Source organism: Telopea speciosissima, chromosome 4 (assembly GCF_018873765.1).
Source record: "Telopea speciosissima isolate NSW1024214 ecotype Mountain lineage chromosome 4, Tspe_v1, whole genome shotgun sequence".
Taxonomy (NCBI): domain Eukaryota; kingdom Viridiplantae; phylum Streptophyta; class Magnoliopsida; order Proteales; family Proteaceae; genus Telopea; species Telopea speciosissima.
The window spans coordinates 68,120,714-68,145,244 of NC_057919.1; the positions used below are offsets into that span (position 1 = coordinate 68,120,714).

The 24,531-nt window shown below is 39.7% G+C and overlaps 1 protein-coding gene across 3 annotated transcripts; it reads left to right on the forward strand.

Moving 5' to 3' along the window:
* The first annotated feature begins 6,564 nt into the window (after window positions 1–6,564).
* Window positions 6,565–24,166, forward strand: LOC122659904 (nicotinamide adenine dinucleotide transporter 1, chloroplastic-like). 3 transcript variants are annotated; one of them, XM_043855070.1, is made up of 9 exons: window positions 6,565–6,765; window positions 6,865–6,960; window positions 7,437–7,543; window positions 8,532–8,580; window positions 8,709–8,818; window positions 22,902–22,996; window positions 23,083–23,171; window positions 23,250–23,344; window positions 23,811–24,166. In XM_043855070.1, the coding sequence occupies exons 1-9, from the start codon at window positions 6,690–6,692 to the stop codon at window positions 24,045–24,047; spliced, it is 954 nt and encodes a 317-aa protein (XP_043711005.1). In that variant the 5' UTR covers window positions 6,565–6,689; the 3' UTR covers window positions 24,048–24,166. The 3 variants fall into 3 exon arrangements, with proteins under 3 accessions (XP_043711005.1, XP_043711006.1, XP_043711007.1); XM_043855071.1 differs by having other exon boundaries at window positions 8,712–8,818; XM_043855072.1 differs by lacking the exon at window positions 6,865–6,960.
* The last annotated feature ends 365 nt before the right edge of the window (window positions 24,167–24,531 follow it).

A 24,531-nucleotide genomic window follows, 5' to 3' on the forward strand; every position in this document is an offset into this window, starting at 1 on the left:
ATGGTGGGTGAATGGGTCCTCTATGGGTGTAGGAAAACTTTGCCTCAATTTTTTTTTTGTAAAGGAGGATTTACTGAAAAGGGGAATGTGTACAACCTTTTTACACACAAAGGTCATGAAACCATAGAATGGATAACGGTTAATCTATCACACACACAAGTAATAGGGCCTTCCCGTAGTTTGTAAATTTGCATATTCATTGTTGTATCCGACCGTATGAATCAATAATTCGACTCTTACCATATTCTATGAGATAGTAAAATTATACGCGACTCTAAAAAAATACCATATTAATTTTCGTATTAATCGCGTATTAATACATGTTTATGAGTTTTAATTAAACAAAATAAAAAACTAAAACCTACCTAAAAGCCGGTGAGAAAACTCCCAAACCTGAAACCTGAAGACTCTCGTTCTAGCAAACCATATACTCTCGCAGTCAGGGAAAGCACTCTAGTTTTGTGATCAACCTTGAAGACTCTAGTTCTAATTCATATCCATCAAATCCAGATATCTTTCATCTCTCTCTCTCTCTCTCTCTTTGTGTGTGTTTGTGTTGATAAGATTTATATAGATCTGCAATTCTTCACAAATTAGGGGTTTTTTTTTTATTTGTGTTAGTTGTTCGCGATTCATGGTGCAGGTTAATCCCTTTCTTTTTCTTTTTTTCTTTTTCTTCAATTGGTATTTTATTTTGCTTTGTTGGTTGTGACCTTATTATTTTCTCGATTTTCTGCTTAGGGTTTATGTTAGTCTAGACAACATTGTAGGGGTATTTTTATAATTTAAAAAGTACATATGGCCTGGATAGGTACTGGTCAGCATACATGGCTGCTTTGATGATCATGTTAGTCACAAAGGTAGTCATTTGCCCGTAATGTGACATGTTAACGGTGATTTAGGAGTACCTGGGCCTATGTGGCAGTATGGGGCTTCCTATTTCATGGTTGTTCAGTGTTTCGCAGCGTTGCACAACATTGGGTGAAGGCCAGATGCTTTTCGTTGCATTGATTTTATAGGATCACACACTGGCAGCGTGTTCGTCGATATTTTTGGAGGGTGTAATGGCCGAACTGGGCGGAGCAATCTACATAAGTATTGTAGTTCGTCGAGTCTTCTTCGGAACGCAACTGGATCGTGCAATTCCGAGTTCAGATGGGAAAGTTATAATGATTCCCATGTAGCACTTGAAAATGACAGGCATTTTAGGCAATCCTTGAGAAAACCTGTAAGGTTCTTGATGATGTGGCCAATTTAGCTTGGTAGTGCTCATTGTCACGGCCACGTAGCTGTAAACGACACTCAAATCTCATTCTAGGTATTCTGGTTGTGGAGCTCGTCGAGATCTTCTATTTGATGTATTTCGACATATGTTCGTCGACATTTTTGGAGGGTGTAATGGCGGGACTGGGTAGAACAATCTGCATAAGTATTACTGGAATCTCGCAATTCCGAGTTCGGACAGCAAAGTTATAATGATTCCCGAGTGACACTTGAAAATGAAGGGCATTTTAGGCAATCCGTATTGTTTTTCGATTCCCTGAAAAAACAGTAAGGTTCTTGATGATATGGCCAATTTAGATTGGTAGTGCTCAGAGTCACAGACAGGTGGCTGCAAATGACACTCATACCAAAGCTAAAACAAAGAAGTTATGGCATAGATTCCATTCCAGACATTCTGGTTGGCTGAGGTGCATTGAGAAAGAGTTATGCATGCATGTATTGAATCATATTTTGTGTGGCTAAGATTCTTCCATGTGTTCAGATCCCATTCGACTGGGTGAGATTAAAGTACACAAAAGACAACCTCACCACGGGAAATATTCCTGTCCGAGAAATTTTATTAGGTGGTGTACCGAGCCTGGGTACATCGGCGTGCATAGAAGTATAGCTAGGTGTTGTTTGGGTGTAGCGTTACACACGGTGGAGGCCAAAAAGATTCTGATCTCGTGAACAAAAGTATTTCAAAAGTGTTAAAATTTTAAATGTATGGTCAATTAGATCCATATAAGTAGACCCTATGGTCAGTGATTTAATATAGAGCCACTGCATAGAAGCGCTTATAAAAGATTCTTTTTGGAAGGATCTCATGAGTCCTACTAGTTCAAGATGGAATGGATAACTATTCGATGGCTGAGAAATTTTCCCGCCTTCATTGACAGATCTGATGGCTTCCAAACCGTCGTTGATACAACCAATGGGAGAATGAAACTCATCAAACACCAATTTGATGAGACTTAAAAATCCTTTTAACTTGTGGGCTGGACCAAGGTTGAGATTTCAAGGCCTAGGGTAGCATTAGGTTAGGTGATAGCCCAGTATGGAACTGGGTCAGGCTTCGATTGAGGCCTCGGGTTGAGCACAGTTTTGGCCTGGCAATGTATATATAGATATGGGAGAGCATTCTTTGTGGGGGGAGCGTAGGGATCACACATGCATAACAGTCAATGAGAGCGCATACTGGCATCTCGGGGGGTGGAATTTCTGCCTTTCATGGGGGTTAGGATGGTCTATAGGCCCCCACTGCCTAGGCGTCCCCAGATTACATTTTCCCTATAAATATATACTGTACAATTATACATAATAATATCATACATATAATTAAAATAAAAATAAAAATTAGGGATAGCCCAACATTGCCTAGCCTTGAAATGACAAAAATAAAGGATACCAAGGTCAATCAATGTTTTCTACCAAACAAAAAAGGGTCAATCAATGCTAGGCTGGATTGGGTTGGAACTATGCTATGATATATCAGCCTTGCTCTGATTAGACTAGGCATGGGCTGAGCTAAGGAGATTTAGGGTTGGGCTGGGATTTTAAAAATCCAACCTAACTTGGCTTAGATGTATCAAAGTTAGGTGTATGCACTACCACCCACATGATCAAAATATGAATTCTCTCTATACCCTTATTTTGATGAATATATTATTTGCTTTCAGCTAGCATTGAGCCAATATTGGACTAGGAGCCCATCCTGTCCCTAGACTATGAAGAACCTGTCTATCCCCTTTAGTTTCAACCCAAATAGAGTCGAATAGAAAAATAAATCTTATTGAAACATAAAAGAGAGTCAAAATTAATCAAAATTACTCGCATTTATAAGCTTATCAAGGCGGCCCAAATATTTACCATGTGATAAATCCGATGTGGCCCAAATTTTATTGACAAATAACCTAGGCCCCCTGCTCTCATGTAAGACTTCAACTTAAACAAAGTTTGTCAAGTGATAAAAACCAAGATTTAAAAATAAAGATTATGGGAGAGCGCACAGTAGTGGTTAGACTACTATAAACATGCATGGGGTGTATGACAATGCACAAGAGAATATTTGATTGAATTAGATTATAATTTGACACATGACTATTCTAATATATATACTATTCAACTGTCAAAATTACCACATCATCATTCCAAATGACACAATGAAACAACCTTATTAACTTTTCAAGACCAAATTGTTCAAATGAGTTTTTACCTGACATTTGAATCACCTATCCCATACATGTAAACTATTAGGTGATGGCATCTCTTTTTTTTTGCTTCCATAAATATTCCTCTCACTGGCAATAGATGGGACATATATTATCATCAAATTGTATATATGTGTAAGTATTGAATCTTTATATCAGCTGATGCAGATCAATATCGATCATGATTCGTTATTGACTTGATACGTCCGATACATATCGATGTTCACAGTGACCAACCAATACGTGAAATTACTAAGTGTTTTCAACTATTTTTTTTTTTGGGGCCGCTGTTCTTTGTGCAACAGCGCGAGTTGCACCCAGACACATGAAAGATGAACGCAATAATCACCCTGCTCCTCTAAATGGTAAGCCTATGTGCTTGGGCAAAGCTTGCGATGCGGCACATAGGACATTCTCCACTTGATACCAATATTTGTTGGTAAAAAGGATTGATTTGATCCTTCCGATGCAAATTGATATTCGAAGTGACCGACACGTGAACCAAACAATTGTTTCCAAATTATGTTTTTTTAACGAAAGATAGGTGTTTCCACTTGATAAGACACAACGAGAGTACGAGACACGCTGATGTCAGTTAGATTATATACCGATTTGACAGTTAAAAGTCTCCGGTTCACCTGATTATAATAAACGAAGTTTACAAAGCAAAACGTGTGGCACACGTTTCCTATTTGGAATTTGGAAAGGAAACAAAAAGTAGCAGCAGCACCACGATTAGCCCCTATACTTTGGTCTAATTACAAGTAATTTTTATTTTTTAAATAATTATATCTGCACCCCTAAAACTGACGTGTGTTAATGAGGTGAGGAGATGTTAATTTTGAAATGTAAAAGACAACTTTGCTCCTTATTTCTTCTTTCTTTTTTTCATTCTTTCATTCTTTCATTCTTTCATTCGTTCTTTCTTATTCTTCCTCCTCTTGCAACCCCTTTCTTGCCCCTCCACCCCCAGCCCTACAGTCAGTCCCACCTCTCATCCTTGCCCCCACCCCCTGTTGCTGGTTCCACCATTATTAAACTCCAACTAAGTATAGGGATGTCAATAAAACCCGGCTGGCCCGAACACGCCTTGAGCCCGGCCCGAGCCTGACCCTAATTTTTCAACCCTGAGGTCAGGTTTAGGTTTAGTTATAGTCTGATCTTGGCAGGGTCGGGTCGGATCAGGGTTTAGATCCTGGGCTTAACTCGACCCGGCCCTGTATTAATTATATATATATATTATATACTTAATATAAGTATTTTCTTAACAAAAAAAAAAAAACAGAAGAAAATTGTAGAAGAGATAACTACTAGCTTTGTCATCATCATGAAGTGGGAACCTATAAAAAGAGTAGATCATCTACTATTTTGAGCAGGGCTATAAAAAGAGTCACTGAAATGATTGTTATTTAGTTGTAGTCCCTATAAACTTCCAGGCCTATTGAGGGGACACCATCACAATTGTAGAGAGAGAGACTATATACACGCTGTTTTTTTCAACATATTTATTAGCTGTCCCACAGGTTGAGATCCTATGTTACAAAAACATGGTCTAATGAGACACGTGGACGGTGCCATAAATCAGGACCAACCCGACCCTGGCAGGGTCGGGTCAGGGTCAGAGTCAGGGTTAAGGCCTCTAGGGTCGGGTCAGGGTTTAGGACAGGCCCGGCCCAACCCGACCCATTGACATCCCTAACTAAGTATTCCCCAACCAAGAAGCAAAACCATGTAACCTCCAAATGCCCAAGAAATCTTCAAAACCTAGATGGGGTAGATTTCAAAGACAAGAAAAGCATGACAACTCATTTGAGGTCGCAATACAAAAAACCAGATCCCTCAGTTAACCTTCGCTGAGCAAAGGGGTGGGCATTGGGAAATTTCTGAAGTGTTTGCATTGAGAAGTTTAGGCTCTAATATGGCGGTATCTAGGTTCTAAACTTGTTGAATTGTGAGGAATCAAATTCTTCCCCAGCTAAGTTTATCAAAACAGAGAAAGAAATCAAAACCATAAAAGATTGAGTGATGGCTTATCAGATTCTGGTTAAGGTTGCAGTGCTTGTGAAAATCTGAATTAATTGCAGAGAGATAAGGAACATAGTATTGAACAACAGTTTCTTCATTGTTCAATATGATTGGAGTTCCTGCCCCCTAAGCGCTCCATTCACCATAACAACTCCAGAGATTCTCCAATGTGAAATATTCTACTGTTTCTTTTTCTCAAGGATACCAAAGTCGATTAAGATTTTTCATGGCGATCTGCAAGACAAGAAATAAAAGTAAAACCCATAAAAGCTACGAATTCATTCTTTGTAAAAGAAAAGGAAACAATTAAGAAAAACCAATCGAACGAACCTTTGGTAGAAACTGTGATCAAACAATTGGGGTTGTACATTCTAGAAAGCATTTGAGGTTTGATTGCGTTGGCCCTCTCTTAAAAAAACCATTAAGAGAGAGAGAGAGAGAATTGAGTTATTGTACATATTGGGAATGAGTATGGATGAAAAAACGAATGAGAAAGAGGGCTTTTAGATCGTCAGAGTTGGTCGCGGTTAGTTTTCTAGCTTGAAGATCGTCGGAGAAAAAAGAGGTGAGATGGAAGATGAGATTGGGACGTTGGAAGGTTGAAGAGACGGATTTGGGTTTTGTAAAATAAGGGTAAAAGGGCAAATTACATTAATGATGGGGGAATATGATCATTTATGAATGAATGTTTTGTTTTAACTAACGGTTTCAACTTAACTGGGGTTACTTGTAAGCCTCACTTTAGTTCAGGGAAGGTTCATGTAATTATTCAAACAATCAAAGGTTTCTTGTAATTAGATCAAACTAAAGGGAAAGTACATGTAATTTGCCCTAAAAATAAAAATCGTGAAACATTGATGTTGCTGTTCAATCGATTACGAATTTACGGGGGAGCGAACCCGTCAACAGGAGAGGAAGAGAGATGGTAAGAAACGGCGACCTTTTTCCTCATCTTCCCACTGCAACACAGATTAAACATTTTTGATTGCAATTCCTCCCTCTCCTTCGATCTCATCGAAATTCTAGCTTTCTGTTGCTTATTATTCCACCCGCAACGGATATCTTCGAATTCATAGGTATATCATCTGGCCATGCGACCCTGGTTCTCTGATATCTCCCTCTCGAGAGAGGAATCCCTAGTTTTGGCTCAAGAATCTACCTCCTTTCGACATCTTTATTTTAGCTTCAGCGATGCACGGCGAATCTCATTCTCTTGGCCCTAATGCTAAGGGTCTACTCTGCAATGCTGGCGCCGGCGCCGCTGCTGGTTCGTTGAATTCTTCCCATCGCATAATTTAATTTTTTTTTAGGGATTGGCTTTGCATATTCTTCATTTCTCCTTTATACGGTTTAAATTACGATGTAGGAGTTATCGCTGCCACATTTGTTTGCCCTTTGGATGTGATCAAGACTAGGTTTCAGGTCCATGGGCTACCTAAGCTCGGAAACGGAACCATTAAAGGTACGTGCTTTTTTGCTTTTTTTTTCCTTTTCCCTGACTCCGCTGACGGTTGCAACAAAAGATAAAGGAATCAAATAATGTCAAAAGAGAAGCAGTACACATTTAGAGGAATTGTATCTCACTCTCAATCAAGTGTCATGCTCTATGGACTCCGAATTAACTTCATGGCGGGATAAATTGGGGTTTATGAAAATTGTAGATCTTTTTATGATGCCACTCATTTTAGTGATTATTGAAGATGAAGAAGAAGAAAGTAACTCATCTATCCAATTCTGAGTGCAAATTCACAACACAAATTAATTTTGTGAAGTTTGGATAACATCCACGTAGTAGTTTGGCATGCAATAATTTGCCTTGTGAAGAGGCTATTTTAATCATCTATGATGTAGCAAATGCATTATCTGCTATTTCCTTTTTCTTTTTGCTAAGAATCATATTAAAAGCTGAAATTTTGGTAATGACCTACATTTGACCAGGTAGCCTCATAGTCGGGAGTTTGGAACAAATATTCCAAAAGGAGGGCTTACGTGGCATGTATCGTGGACTTTCTCCTACTGTGTTGGCTTTACTCCCAAACTGGGCGGTGAGTATGTCTCCTTGAGTTAAATCATCAATTTTGTAACAACTTATTAATGTGTATACGAGAGAATAAGAAAGGAGTGAAAATAACTTGTAGATTTAGTGAATGTGTGGGTTCATAAGAGCCTCATAATAACTTTCATTCCATTTTTAGGGGTATAAAAAAAAAGGGAGTACCCAGTGCACAAGGCTCCCATCATTGCGGGGTCTGGGGAGGGTCATAATGTACGCAGCCTTACCCTTGCTTTCACAGAGAGGCTGTTTTCAGACTCGAACCCGTGACCACTTGGCCACAATATTATTACGTATGTTGATCTTTATTATACTATCTTTATCATACAAGAAAATCCTTTTGACATCTTTATTACGTCTGTTCATCTGTTGCACCCCTCCAAAAGAAAATGTATGGTCTGTTGGAATGCATCTATGCTGGGTAAGAAGAGGGTGAATGGCCAAAAGATATAAGAACATTCTCATTGAAATGGTGTCTGATGTTGAGGTAACACTTAATAATCGAATCCTAGATCTCACTTGTGTTAGTAACCTTCATTGATTATGGTAAGTTGATGTTAAATTTGCAGAAAGCTTGTTTTTGTCACTTTGAACAAGTATGCCTGACAGTATTGAATTGTTTTTATAAAATGATCACTTTAAAGCTCAAGTATATATGGTAGGCTTTGGGTGCTGGAATTGGCTGGTTATCTGTCAACTATGTGACAAACTTATCACACAATCCATTTATGGACCATCTGCTACCACTACGTTGCATTGTCTTCCTCGATTACAATATTTGCTGATATATTATGATGAAAAGTCTTACATACTTATTAATTATAATAGTTGTGATCCTTTCCTGAAATGCATCACTTTTGCTTGACTAGTAATAAGGTGCAAAGTTGAATTTTCTATTCCCATACCAGAAAAATTATTTTGTTTTCTTACTGCTTGGTACCTCGCAAATTTCAGAAAGAATTAAAGGTTAAATTTTGCAGGTGTATTTTGCCATGTACGAGCAGCTCAAAAGCTTACTCTATTCTGATGGTTAGTTTCTTAACTTTAGTACATTGAAGAATAGAAATGTTTTTCTCACTACCTTAGAGCATCTATTTTAACTTTTGGATATTACTAGTCAAGTCTAGAATTTCATTCAAGTTGTATTGTTTATGTAGTTGGAAGCCATGAACTCTCGATAGGTGCAAACATGGTAGCTGCTGCTGGTGCTGGAGCTGCAACAACTATTGCAACCAATCCTCTTTGGGTTGTGAAGACAAGATTTCAAGTATGTCAGACATGACTTGAAGTCATGAACACCAGAGTTTTTCTTTCCCTGCTAATCTAGAATCATGACTGTAGTTGCCTGTTAGAGAAGTATGGTAATTGTTTGTGTTAATTATGCATCATTGATGCAATCCCGGGTTCAATAACCCTGATTATAGGTTTGCTATGGGCCACAAGAACAACAAATATCTCAAGTAGTGGTTGAGTGACAATACCATAAATAAATGAAAGTTTAGAATCCCCTTGTTGATAAGTAACAAAATAAAGGACTCAAAGATAATTAAATCAAAAGGGAGAGACCTTTTCTAGAATTCAAATAAAGCTAGGGCTAATTTAAAAGAAGTTGAAAGTGAGGGACTTTAGTGCAAATAACAAGATAGGGTTAGAATATCATTCGAAGAAGACTCTTCTTCAATAGCTCAATTGTTTCAGCCAGCGGTAAACCAGCTTGGGCTCAAGCATGAGATCTCCCTCTTTAGGGACTCATTTTACGTGAGCAGTTGGGAATAAAATCTTCTCCCAAGCATGACAAGTCTTACATGGGAAGAACAAACAATGAAGGAACCAGCATGGTCTGAAGTCAGATCTAGCGGTAAATTTCTAACCGAACCTGTGTTTCAGTTTGATACTCCTAAATCAAGCATGTTTTTGAACTAGTACCTTGTTGGTATAGTCGCTGAAAGATAAGAAGTAACCTCCCAAAGTTGTAGAGAAAGAAGTAAGAGGTTGAGGGAGATCAACTATAAACAATGGCTGGCTGTGAGAATATTTGGCCCGAGCAAAAGAGAGAAGTAAAGAACAGAGAAGAGTAGTAACAGAAGGGGAGGAGGGGTAGTAAGATAAGACTTTTACCTAACTGGAAGAGAAGCCGAACCCAAGGTTCAAGAACTCGGTGCCGACACTGGTTTTGACCAGCCAGAAACCAAGTTTTCCCAGGTTATATGGTCAAAACCTGGTACTTTATGCCAACTCGAAACCCTGGTTTTGCAGCTCAGAAGTTGTGTTTTTTGCCTTGATTCTTGTTGTGCTGACTATTTTTGACATTTTGAACTCAATCCATGCATTAGTTTCATATAGAGAACACTTAAAATAATACTTGTGGCTTTGACCCTAGTTTCATAGTGTATATTGTTCTTGGACATGGTATCGAATAAGGTTTGATTGGAACATAACTAATGTAGAACTACTCTAGGTTAGATTTAGTCCCAAATAACCCCTGAATACTCAGCAGTCAACTTAAAACAACCCTCAACAGCAGGGTGACACAAAGGCTGAAATTTAGAAATAAGGCCTAGGTTAAATATCCAAATCCTGCCACTCAATGGGACTAATATCAAAGTAATGTAGTCCTAGATAGGATAGGACCCTACTAGGAGCCAGGTGAACAGAAGTTCTGAAACTGATAACCGATTGGGCAGAATTGGGTACTTGGGTAGTTTAGGGCAAAACTAGGGTTAATGCTAGGGTAAAAGGTGAGTGCGATATATGATAATGATGGGCAGGTCTAAAGGAAGCTAATGGTATAAGTTTAATAGGTTTAAACAAAATTTGAAATTCTGGAAATTTTAAGGTTAGGGTTTCAGGTTTTGGGAATGAAGGGGATGATGAGATCTAGGTTTAGAATAGGATTTATGGGCAGGGATTCAGGTCGAGCTCTATGCTGATAGGGAACAGCACTCGGCCAGGTTTGGGTGAGTTTCTGATGGGCAAATATGGCCGGACAGCTAGTTTAGGGTTTTGGGGTTTTAGAGAGATGGGGATTAGGGTTAGGGTGTTGGGATGAGGCTGCAACTAAGGTTGAGTGGAGGGGGAGGTCTAAGGGGGCTGTGATTGAAGTTTGATGGTGATTGATGGAGGGAATTGGGCTGAACAGAGTTTAGATGAAGTTAGGGTTATGGGGATCGAGTGTGGAAATGTAGGTCTAGGTTAGAAGATTAGAAACAGCAGGGTAGTTGCAGGAAAATAAAGTAACTCACTGGTTTTGCGGGAACTCAATAACAGCAACTTGAATCAGCTTGTAGAAGAGTCTCCCGATCTGAACAGGTGCAAGGAGTGAAGAAGAAGAACCTCCCGATCTTAACAGATGCAAAAGTCAACTGGTAATCCCCCAATCCCTCACCTTGAGATCCACAAGGCAGCAGCACTCTCACAGGAGCAAAGGCAGCAAGCATAAACAATATATTTTTTTAAAAACTAAACTGTGGGGGAGCCTCCCACGATTTTGTGATTAATAAAGGCCTAAGGCCAAATCCTAATACAAACTAAATTCTTTCTCTCTTCCAAAATCGTGGAAGGAGTGTGAGACTAATAAAACACTTAAAATAAAAGCCCTATTTACCCGAACAACTTAAAACAATTTAAATAGCTGAGATTCCTAATTAACCAATAGGATATAAGATCCTACTAACCAATGGGAACACTTCACTTAAATTAGACCAACTTAAATTGAACCAATTGGTTGCAACCAATTTGAACCGGTTCAATTAAAAACATAAAAATAAAATGAAGTATAGAACTAATCTAAGGCTCCTACTATGACCCTATGCCTAGGGTGGCTTCTTCAACTCAAGGAGGCTTGGATCTACATCACAAAGTCAAGTGTGAGTCTTAGGATAACCAGCAAGACCTCCAAACAGGATTGAAATAGGATGGCTAGATCACAAGTTACCAGCAGGACACCAAATTAGAAAGTTAAAGGAACTTATCTGTAGAAGTCAAATCAGGCAATAGAAGAGAGCCAAAGTTAGGTCGAGTGGTGCTTGTACAGGGGAGAAGCTCTGCAGAAAATCCCAGCCAATTCTGATGGTGTGATTTAGAGATCTAGAGATTGCACCAAAAATAGAAGGTTAAGGTGCAGGCCAGATCCAGCCAGTGGAATGGAGTGAAAAGTGGGATTGAGTGGAGTGGAGTGGAGGAGTATGGAGATGTCACACTCTGAAGTTGCAGCAGATTTCCAAGCACAGGAGTACAACAGCCTGCACTCGATTGGGAGAAAGCAGCAGCAGTAGCTTCAGCCAAAAGGAGCAATCAGCAGCAGCAACAGTTGAATGGATGAGTGTCTTCAGTCCACGATTGATCTTCTCCAGTAGCAGCAATAATCACAGCACACCAGCAATCACCAGCAGAGATCGAGCAGGGTAGGAGGGAGTGGAAGAGAATAAGAGAAAAAGGGATAAAGGTACTTCGGCTCTCCCAGCCAGGTTTCTCAACCCTTCAAGTCAAATTAATCACTTGAGAAGGAAACATAATTTGCATAAGCAATCTTTCATTCATTTGATAAATCGTGGGGGTGGCTGAAAACAGTCTTATAAATAAATAGGAGCAAAACTTGCTTTCCAAGAAAAGACAGATATCGAAACTAAATTATTGACTAAATCTTTAGAATTAGAAACTAAATAACTCAATGACTAACTTAGGAATATAAGTTATTAACTAACTACACAAATGGGGACCACTATAGTGACACTCGACCCTCACTTGTTGTACAAAATTTTGTCATAAAAATGACAATTATACCCCCCACGATTCTGGGTTTGAGAGACCCAGCAACTTGGGCTGGCCCAACTTAAAGTTGGTTGGCCCTATGACCCATGGGGTTGGTCCACCGATTGGTGAAGTGAACCAGCCCTTCTCCTATGAATCTTCCTAAAGTATTTCTTGTCAAACAACTTGGCTTCTGCATCAATAACTCCTTCAATATAAATCAGATTTAAGCAATCTTGGATTTGTTTGAAAGCTTTCCAATCCGAAATTGAAATAGATCATATCAAATCTGGCCTTAGTGTACACATCAGACTTGGTCTTACAGAATTCAGTCTCCACTGTGGTCTTGGTTTCACAAAGATTAGTCTATACAGCCATCCTGTGTGTCTGGAGCAGTCATTGAAGCAAGAATATTAGAATAGTTTGTGGGAACACCCCTTTATAGGCATGAAGAGTTTTGGCTACAAGATATATTTGGTCACCCATTAATAGGGTCACATCCACAAGCATAGACTCCCGTGTTTCTGGAGAAGTCATTGAAGCAAGAATAGTTTGTGGAACACCCCCTTATAGAGTTGGAACGGATGGGTGGGTGTAAAAGACTTTAGGCGACGTCTCAACAATTTCAAGCAAGGCATAAACGTTTGGTAGAAATTGGGCAAATGTAAAGTTCTGGAAAGACAATTATGGAGTGGTCAACCAATTTTTGTCTGCTTTGTGTATATTTTCAATATTTCGGCATACTAGAATGCCATTGTTTCTCATGATAGGAAAGCCGGTGAACTGAATTTTGACTAGGCTCCTATTTGGAGGCATAGTCTACATGTCTGGAAATTGCAACCTGTTGAAATAGGCTATTTACCCGATAGGGGTAATTAGTCCTAGTTGTATTATGATTTATCCTTCTTTTGTTTTCTCTTTTTTCTGTTTTTTCCCCCTCGGCCGATCTCTATTTTGGCATTCCTAGTTGGATTAGGAATTCCTAATAGGATTAGGTTGAGGTGGCATTCCTACTTCTACTGTGACTAGTTGTAATTCAGTTTATTATAAATAAAGGGCCTGGATGATCTATTTTGATCATCTAAGCATTCAGTTCTACAGAGTTTTAACATGGTATCAGAGCAGAAACAGATCTAAGAAGAAGCTTTCAAGTTTTCTCTGGTTTTTTTCCTCTCCTCCCTCCCACTACTTCTGGTTTCTCCCTTCTCCATCACTCTCGGCTCCTCTCTTCCATTCAGGGCAGCACCTATGAGGTGATCTAATGAAGATTTAGATGCTGTCCTTGCATTCACCTCATTGAAGATTTCAGTTTACTGGTGTTGCCTACTGCCGACAGGTTCCCTCCACCATTGGAGATCGAGTTCTTCCCACAAAGCTAAAGATTGATTTCTGTTTTTTGGAGATTGGTTCCTGTTATTCCTGGCACACACCTCTTCCTGTTTGAAGACTGCAGTATTGAATCAAGACAAAACAGATTCAGATCTGCGATTTCTCTCCAACAGTTTTTTGCCCTAATTTTTGCAAAAATTAGGGCTTCTTATTGGTTGGTCAGAATCAGTTCCTTTTTTGAGGACTTATTCTCCATTACAAGAGGGAAACTCGACCTCAGTTTCAGCCTTTTCTGACAGCTAATTTTTTGGGAATTTCAAAACCCATTTGCTGTACATCATGTCTGATCTGACTTCAGCTGATTTAGATGGATCCACTCGTTCGGAGTATCTTCCTTTTGCTTCCCCAACTAAATTAGATGGAACTAATTACCTGCTGTGGTCTAAATCCATCTATCTCACCATTGCTGGCCGTGGTTATACAGGCCACCTTACAGGCAGCCTTGTGAAACCTGATGAAGAGGGGCCTGCACAGAATCAATGTTTATCTCATGACTCTATGGTAATGTCATATCTCATCCATTCTATGCACTCTTCCATTGCACCTGGTTATCTTCTCCTCGACACTGCTGCTCAGATATGGAAAGCTGCCAAGGAAACCTATTCCCAGGTAGGGAATGATGCGCAGGTATATGAGTTATGGAAGAAAATTCATGAGACTAAACAGAATGAGTTGACTCTCTCTCAATATTATGCTGAACTTCGTAAGTATTGGCAAGAACTTGATCATTACTTGGATTATCGACCCACCTCTGCTACTAATATTGCTGCCTATAGAAAACATGTTGACAAAATCTGAGTTTATGACTTTTTGGCTGGTCTCAATGTCGAATATGATCCAATAAGAATACAAATTCTCGGTAAGGATCCTTTTCCTACACTCGAACAATTATATGCACTGGTTAACATTGAAAACCGACGTTGTTCAGCTATGCTCCACTCTGCCCCTACTGACCGATCAGCTTTACAAGTTGGGGCTGGTTCGACCTCTACTACTTCTGACACATCCAAAGCCGAAAAAACAGCAGTTAAATGTGAGCATTGTGGCAGATTGTGGCACACTAAGGCCACCTGTTGGAAGATACATGGTAAACCAGCCGACTTTGATGTTAAATGTGCTGCTCGAAAAACAAAGCTAATCATACTGAGACTGTCACTCCAGCTCCTCCTACTGACACTGGACTGTCCAAGGAAGAACTTCAGGCTTTTTGTCGTATGTTACAGGCTTCTGCTGCTTCTACTACATCAACACTTGCCAGCTCTTCCACACCTCCAGGTTCACATTTAACGCACTCAGGTATTTCATTTGCTGGTCATTGTGCATTAGTAGTCTCCTCTCCCTGGATCATAGACTCAGGTGCCACTAATCATATGACTGGATCCTCCAGCCTCTTTACTCATTACTCTCCTACATTTGGTAAAGATAAAGTACGGGTGGCTGATGGCTCTCTCTCTTCTATCTCTGGGAAGGGCTCTATCAGTTGCACCCCTTCCTTACCCTTATCCTTTGTTTTACATATTCCTAAATTTACCACTAATCTTCTTTCCATCAGTAGCTTTACTCGTGATTTAAATTGCAAAGTGATTTTTTTTCCTTCTCGCTATGTGTTTCAGGATCTGGCAACGGGGGCGACGATTGGATGTGGTAAGATGCATGTTGGATTGTACCTGCTTGATAATGGGAGTCCTACTTCACCACCACCTTTGGCTTCTCCTATACATTAAAGCGCGTTAGTTTCTTCTGAACTTCAACAATGGCATAATAGACTAGGTCATCCCCCTTTAGGAACATTATCCTTTTCATTTCCAGCATTAGCTAAAGAATGTCATAAAAACGATTTTTTTTTGTGAAGCCTGTGTTTTGGCTAAACAACATCGTTCTACTTATTCCATTTCTAATAAAAGAAGTTCTTCTCCTTTTACTCTTATTCATTCTGATGTTTGGGGTCCTAGCCGAAAACCATCTCTCAAAGGCCATCGTTGGTTTGTTTCTTTTATTGACTGTTATTCTAAGAGTACGTGGGTTTACTTAATGCACAACAAAAGTGACGTTTTTTCATGTTTTCAAAATTTTCATAAGATGATTCAAACCCAATACAATGCCACTCTCAAGATATTGCGGAGTGACAATGGTAAAGAGTACATGGATGGTCAGTTCCAAAACTACCTTGCTGCCCATGGTATACTCCATCAAACCAGTTGTGTCGATATCCCAGCTCAAAATGGTGTGGTTGAAAGAAAAAACCGCCACCTCCTTGAGGTGACTCGGGCTCTTATGTTTGCCCATTCTGTCCCTCCCCAATATTGGGGAGATGCTGTCCTAACTGTTGCCTATCTCATCAATAGGCTCCCTACCCGAGTCCTTGACTCTGACACCCCTGCCTCTTTACTGCAGGGTTCCTCCTCCTTTGTCGTCCCACCTAAAGTTTTTGGTTGTGTCTGTTATGTTCGGGATACTCGCTCTCCTGGCAAGCTCGAACCCCGTGGGGTCCGTTGTATTTTCTTGGGATATTCTCCATCCCAAAAAGGATATAAGTGTTACCATCCTCCTACACGTCGCACCTTCACTAGTCTGGATGTTGTCTTTCATGAATCTCTCTCCTATTATCAATCCACACCTCTTCAGGGGGAGACTTTTAGTGAAGATGTGATGGTTGACCTTCCCGTACAAACCCAGACCAGGGACCAACCACCTGTTGATCCCGCCCCTCAACCGATTATTGCGTCCACCCCTCTTCCCTCTGCTGGTGCCCAACCATATTTCCCCCAAGGGGAGCACTTAGAAGATGTCTCTGCTGGTTCCCCACAGGATTTTCCCCAGGGGGAGAACTTAGAAGATGCTGAAAATCCTATTGGTGACAATTCCCTTCAGGGGGAGATGACTCCAGTCCAACAAACCATTAGGTAATTTCAGAAGAAAATTAACACTCTAATCTCAAAACCTATCACAGGGGACATTCCAAATACAAGCAGCTTCCATCCACTACAGCACCGGCACTACCACAGTTGTCAACCCTGGAACCAGATCAAACCCATGGTAACATATCTTCTCCTTGTTCTCCTGATTTACCTATTGCTCATCGTAAAGGTATTCGGGCTTGTACCCAGCATCCCATTTCTCATGTTGTCTCTTATGACTCCCTTTCTCCATCCTTTCGTACATTTGTCTCTTCTCTTTCTTCTGTTCGTATTCCCCAAAATTGGCAGGAAGCTTTTATAGATGGAAAGTGGAAAACAACAATGATGGAAGAAATGCAAGCCTTAAAAAAAAATGATACATGGGAACTTGTGGTTCTACCACCAGGAAAGAAACCAGTTGTATGTAAGTGGGTGTTTGTGGTGAAACAGAAGGTAGATGGCACTGTGGATCGATACAAAGCACGTTTGGTTGCAAAGGGATTTACTCAGACTTATGGGATCGATTATCAGGAGACTTTTGCACCAGTTGCGAAACTAAACACCGTCAGAGTGCTACTTTCTTGTGCAGTGAATCTGGGTTGGGAATTACAACAATTAGATGTGAAGAATGCCTTCCTCCATGGAGAACTTGACGAGGAAGTATATATGGACATTCCACCAGGTTTCTCTTGTGATAAAACCAGTGGGAAAGTTTGTAAATTGAAGCGTGCTTTATATGGGCTGAAACAGTCCCCCCGTGCTTGGTTTGGACGATTTCACAAGGCAATGGTCTCTGCGGGTTACAAGCAAAGCAATGCTGATCATACCCTGTTTATCAAGAAAAATGGTGAAAAGGTAACCATCCTAATAGTTTATGTGGATGATATTGTGGTGATCGGGAATGATAGTCATGAAATCACCCAGTTGAAGACGTACCTTGAACAAGAATTTGAAATAATGGATCTGGGAAACCTAAATTACTTTCTAGGGATAGAAGTTGCTCGATCTTCTAAATGCATCTTTCTTTCTCAAAGGAAGTACATCCTAGATTTTTTGACTGAGACTGGGATGCTAGGGTGTCATCCTACTGATACACCTATGGATGCTACTACCAGACTTAAAGAAAAGGGGGGAACACCGGCCGACAAAGGTCGCTATCAGAGATTGGTTGGTAAGTTCATTTATCTGTTTCATACAAGACCTGACATTGCAGTATCTGTAAGTATGGTCAGTCAGTTCATGCATGATCCGCATTCCTCTCACATTGTTGCTGTTATCCGGATTCTTTGGTATTTGAAGTCATCACTGGGTAAAGGAATTCTTTTGTCTCCAAATGGTCATCTTCGTGTCGAAGCATATACTGATGCAGATTGGGCTGGTTTCTCTGATTGAAAGTCCATTTCTGGCTATTGCTCATTTGTTGGTGGCAACCTTGTTACATGGCGTAGTAAAAAGCAGAACATAGTGGCAAGGTCTAGTGCTGAAGCTGAGTTTCGTGCTATGGAACAAGGTATTTGTGCGATGTTATGGCTCAAGGGTTTATTACATGATATTGGTACTCCTGTTCCTCTTCCCATGATGTTATATTGTGACAAAAAGGCTGCTATTAGCATTGCTCACAACCCTGTTCAGCATGATCGTACCAAGCATGTGGAGGTTGACAAGCATTTTATTAAAGAGAAGTTGGAAGGGGGGCTGGTGTGTGTTCCTTTTGTGCAGTCTGCTGACCAGCTTGCTGATGTGTTCACTAATGGCTTAAGTGGAAATGTTTTTCATCCTATTCTGGTCAAGTTGGGCATGGTTGATATTTATGCTCCAACTTGAGGGGGTGTGTTGAAATAGGCTATTTACCCGATAGGGGTAATTAGTCCTAGTTGTATTATGATTTATCCTTCTTTTGTTTTCTCTTTTTTCTGTTTTTTCCCCCTCAGCCGATCTCTATTTTGGCATTCCTAGTTGGATTAGGAATTCCTAATAGGATTAGGCTGAGGTGGCATTCCTACTTCTACTGTGACTAGTTGTAATTCAGTTTATTATAAATAAAGGGCCTGGATGATCTATTTTGATCATCTAAGCATTCAGTTCTACAGAGTTTTAACACAACCTATGGTCAAGTTGTCTACATATTGGCCAATGTTAAAATTGACACAAATACTAGGATAGACAAATCTAGAATTTTCAGACATTGATATTTTTTCCCCAATTGAATCCCAATATGAAGTTTTTTGACTTATTTCTAGAGCAGACCTTTATTCCTCACTTTAGAAAGATCTGGGGCTAAAGTACTTCCACAAGGTTTTTGTGGGAGAAACATCTCAAGGGAGCATTTTAACCTTGAATTCCCAAGGTTCATTTTTTTTTCCTGAATTCACAATACATTTGACTGGGTACTGAAGGTGTCTCTTGTCTGCTGATCCATTATATGCTGATGAAGTCTTGAAGGCTTAAATTCTATGGGTCTGCCTTTGGGTTATGCTGCAAGCCTCCAATGCTTAGAGTGCTGTTATGTGGACGGAAGCTTGCGGGTCTTAGTTAAAGAGCAGCAATCCTAGGGTTTTCATGGTTGGAGTGTCTTAGCTTCCACCAGGAGACAATTCATTTTTATTCCGTTAGCAAAAGCGGTGGAGTAACATCATGATCCATATCCATTAAGATATAACAAGACAATCTATGATGTAGACCCTAACCACTATGACTTAGAAAGACCATTCTAGAGGCTCGTTTGACTAAAACAAATTGCACCTATACCATCACATCAGTACTCCCAAGAGAACCTAGGATCTCATACACAAACATTTCCCATATTTGGCATATAAAACAGTCAAAAATAGAACTTATCACTTCAATGTCTTTGGTAACCTAGTGCTGCATCCTACACTAGAATTTAAACTATTAACGCTTGACTATCTTGACCATGGTTTAAAGTATCGGTACGTATCGTATCGTATTGGCTGATACATATCGGTATCGGTCAGTACCGATACATCTATTTTTTTTAAAAAAAATGGACTGTCTCGGATTGTATCGAAATGTATCGGCCAATGTAGGCCGATACGATACGCATCGATACATAACGATACGCCTACTAAAAGGGTTCTATGGGTGTTTAATAAGTATCGGCTGATATGGCTTGATACATACCGATACGTACCAATACCATCGATACATTCCATAGAAAAGCCATTTTCACTCACAGACTCGATACAACTCCTATTCTAACAAAAAAATGAAGAAAAACATTCAACCAAAAGACTAAAATCTTGCATTTAATCTTGTTTTTTCACACTTTTGGACTAAAAAATGAATCAAGGAGTGCTACAACATCATGCTTTGCATCATCCAATACTCTTCATGGCTATAAACATGCAAAAAACATCATCTTTTATAACAATTTCAATTTAATGCACTTGTCTGGCTATACATTATTCTCCATTTTAGTGTTTATGCATGATATATGTTATATATCGCTTGTTTATATTATTTTTTGTGTCCAAAAGTGTATATCCATGTGTATTTTGACCATTTTCATACGTTTTTGCACTATTCAATACGTATCTCCAATACGATACGATACGATATGTCTCTTAAAATCGCCCGACTGATATGATACCCGATACCGATACTTTAAACCTTGATCTTGACTCTAAATGATAATCTTCCAAGGGAACAACCTTGTGTAAATGTAGAACCAGTCCCACAATAGGATCACAGGCACTGACAAAACAGCAGGTCATAACACCTATCCCAGCAGCAGAACAATAGATACCAGTCCCAACAACATTCTAATAAATTAGGATTTATGACACTTATAGAGCCTCAGGTCTGATATAAGGTACAGTCATGAAATACCTAACCATAGTGAGCAAATGGCAAGATAAATTAATGCTGTCGGCAGAATACAGAAGACATAAAACCCAGGAATAAAATAGTAACCCTAAATAGCAACTAGATGACTCAGATTGGAAGATCCTTGTAGTCGAAGGTAGCGTACCTAGGAGGGATTAACGCTTTAAAATTCCAGCCAAGGTTAATGGCTAGATCATGAGATAAACTAGAGGTTCAAAAATAGAAAGTAAAGGTTCATCTTTTGTAACTACAACCTAATGAAGTCTAGGGTAAGATCATACCAAAGCCTGGATTCATTCTACTGCTTAGATGTGATGTAAATAACCTTGGAAGTCTGCTGTCCAGAAAGTTCAGAACAAAGGTGCCGAGACAGTATATCTCCCCCAATATCAAGCCCTGTTGATGGGACACTGATGCAAACCCGAGAGGGTAAGCAAGCCAAGATAGAATCTGGAAGAGAATAGGTAGGTATAAAAATAGATAGCTAGGTTGTAGAGCTGGATCCCACCAGTCTACCAGCCGTAGGAGTTGCACCTAGGCCAATTCGCAGGAGTCCCACCTGGGTTGCTGAGTCTCACAGCTCTTGTTTCTCACAAGGTTCTCACAAGAGGATTTTTGTTTCCAAAATTCGGGGTTGCCTTTGAGAGCAGCTAGGACTTGCATTATATAGAGATAGAAATCTTGAGTACAGCAAAATAATCATTAGAGACCCTTAGAATTCCAAAACCCCTTTGGAATTCCCCATACATAGAGAACAATTCCTAGACATTGAAACTATTCCCAAGACCTAGAAAGCTGTTCCCAAGACATAGGAACTACAAACAAGATATAATAACTACTAAGCTAGGAAAACTAAAAGACTAATTAATACTACCTAGGAAAGTAAAATCCACTACATTAATTAACCTAGGAACATGAAAAGGCAAACTAAGAATACAAAAAGTCTTCTCCAGCAGTTGTTCCAAAATAATGGACCCAAGTGGACCCAAAAAGAACTATATAAAATAAACTTAGCAGGGCCAGGTTGGGACAGCAAGGACCTGCCTGCGGCTTGGCCCAGGTTCTGGAAAAGAACCTTGTGAGCCAATTTCTCCCTGTATCAGACACTGGAATCCTTCTTTCACAGATAAACAGCAGTGAAAGAAGAGACTGATGGCCACGATAGTCTCTGTAATTACTGGTTGCAGTTGCAGGAAAATAGTAACGACAGAAGAAGAAGAAGGGGAAGAAGGATAGGTAGTCTCTCTCGGACTAGGGCATCTCATCCAAGGCTTCTCACATTATTACATCTCACAGGTTTTCCTTGCACAAAGCAAATTATTCATAAATTTGTGGGGAGGACCCAATAGGTCCATTACATATATGATAGTGAATGCTAACAACAAAAAGGAAATCACTGAAAATAGAAAGTCCCTTACAAGGCGGCTTTTGGGACTTGCACAGCAAGTAATATAAAATCCTAGCTATTAAATCAAATTAGTAAGTAACTAATAACTAAGGATTACGCGGAAATAGAAACTCCAAAATATAAAGTAAGAGGATTGTCCCCAAAAATAGAAACTAAAGAAAATAAGATCTTCTAGAAGAATTCATCAAGAAAACCACCAGTCCAGCAGTCCATATGGGGGTCCATATCATTGTGCATATGATCAGTGACACATGAACAGTGGTACTGTTCACGTAAATAGTAATTTTTCCGGAAATCTACTTTGGTCCTTTTCTTCTTCATGCTTCGATCTACATCATGTGCACAAAGCAATTAACATACTTTCTGCTTTGTAATTGGATGGTAAAAGTCTCTTGTATGATTGGGCAGAATCATTTACTTGGATCTTTTCCCTCATTTGGGATCAATTTAAAAACCATTTAAATTAGATTCTCATCACAGCTTTCATCGATCACAATTGTCACTGGATTTCCAAAACCCTAGCTTCTTGTGCTATTGGTTAGATTGACCTGCTGTTCTTTTAATGGAGGAACCTATCGTTTTCCTATCTAGCCTTTCCCCTGCTGTCTGGGGAGGGTCATAATGTACGCAGCCTTACCCCTGTTTTCGCTGAGAGGCTGTTTCCAGACTCGAACCTATGACCAGTTGGTCACAATGGAACAACCTTTACCGTTGCACCAAGGCCTGCCCTCCTAGAAGAAGCTTTTAATGTCTTAATGAATTATCACTAGATTGCCCCTGTTTGAAATTATTCTCTAAATTGAATAAGATGATAGGCTTGTGGACACAGATATGGCCTCTACTATATCAGGTATTGGCCTATTTAGAGACTAAAGAACAAGGCCTATACTCCATGTGTAAAGAGTCTCTCAAAATATTTTAGAGACCAAGAAGTTAAACCAAGTATTTTGGAATTATCCCCCTGCTTTCTTTCTGGTACGATCAGCTTCCTGTAGAAGTTATTAGTTCATTTACCATTTGTTGAAACTTTGTAATTTATATTTTTTATATTCTCTGTGTAGACTCAAGGAATGAGGACGGGATTGGTCCCATATAGGAGTACACTGTCTGCTTTGAGGAGAATAGCTCATGAGGAGGGCATTCGTGGATTATACAGGTTGTGTATCACACTCTTCTTTTATTAGTTGATAATTGGCTTATTTCTTAATCCAATGACCTCTCTGATTTTCATATGGTGAGCAGTGGTCTTGTGCCTGCATTGGCAGGAATTAGCCATGTTGCCATTCAGTTCCCGACATACGAGAAGATCAAAATTTACTTGGCTAAGCGAGGTAATTTGCATCTTATGTATCCTTTTTGCCATACAAGAATGTTGAGTTATTGCTGCTGACCCTATGTGATGATATTAGATAAAAGAACCACAGATACACTCAGTACACGTGATGTTGCTGTTGCTTCGTCGGTCTCCAAAGTAATTGCATCAACATTGACGTATCCACATGAGGTACGGTTTCCTAGAAACATTGAAATTGCCTTGATCTCATATCCCAGCTTTCCTTTTTTTCTTGTCATGACCATTTTCCATTTGAACTTTTTTTTTCCTGATAAAGTACATTGAGGGCTCTTCTTCTGTTAACTTTTTTTTTTGGGGGGGGGGGGGATTCAGAAGATTATTGGTACCGAAATATTTTCCCTATTCTTCATAATATTGCCAAGAATCTTTTAATGTTGATTGAAATTGCAAGCAAAAAGAAAAACAGGGGGAGGGGATTTCTGTACCAACTGCTTGTAAGCTATTTCTAATGCTTGTTTATAGGATTGGATGAAAAAAAGGTTTATAATTATTATAAACCATTTGCAGCTTCCTTTATCTTGCAAAATAAGTTTTTACCAATGTTCCCTAAGCTTCATATCAATATCGCCCAACATGAGTATTTTAATCTTTTTTCATTTCTCCCCTTCCTGGGCAGGTCGTGCGTTCAAGGCTTCAAGAACAGGGACACCACTCAGAGAAGCGATATTCTGGTGGAATTGATTGCATTAAGAAAGTCTTTCAAAAAGAAGGTATTCCTGGATTTTACCGTGGTTGTGCTACCAACCTATTGAGAACCACCCCAGCTGCTGCTATCACCTTCACCAGCTTCGAAATGATTCACCGGTTTCTGGTCAATCTGTTCCCTGGTGAGCCACAACCTCAAACACTGTGAATACAAATTTTGCTCAACTTGGGTGCTTGATATCAATGAAGCTTGAGCTAATGTCAGCTTTTCTGTGGCTCTACGCATTCATTTGAAGGCAATATAATTCAGCCAGTCAATATATGTCCAATTGATGATTAAAGTTCAAAATAGTTATTAAGCCAGCCAATATTTGTCCACGTGATGATTAAAGTCCGAAATATTAGTCAGCCAGCCAACATTTGTCCAAGTGAAGATTCAAATCTGAGATTGGATTTGTATGAGAAAGCTGGGCGTGCTAGCACGAGGCACCTATCCCTTTCCCATTTATGTGTTTCATGGTGTTCCATGGCAGCTTGAAGGTCATTTTCAGCCTGGCTTGGCTTCTCAGGTTGGGAACACATTGTATGCCTTGCTCTGATCATAATATTGGCTCTCTTTTCTTTTTTTTAGGGGGGGGGGGGGGTTCCTATAGTGACATGCTGATGATGACGATTACGAAGAGTATATCTTG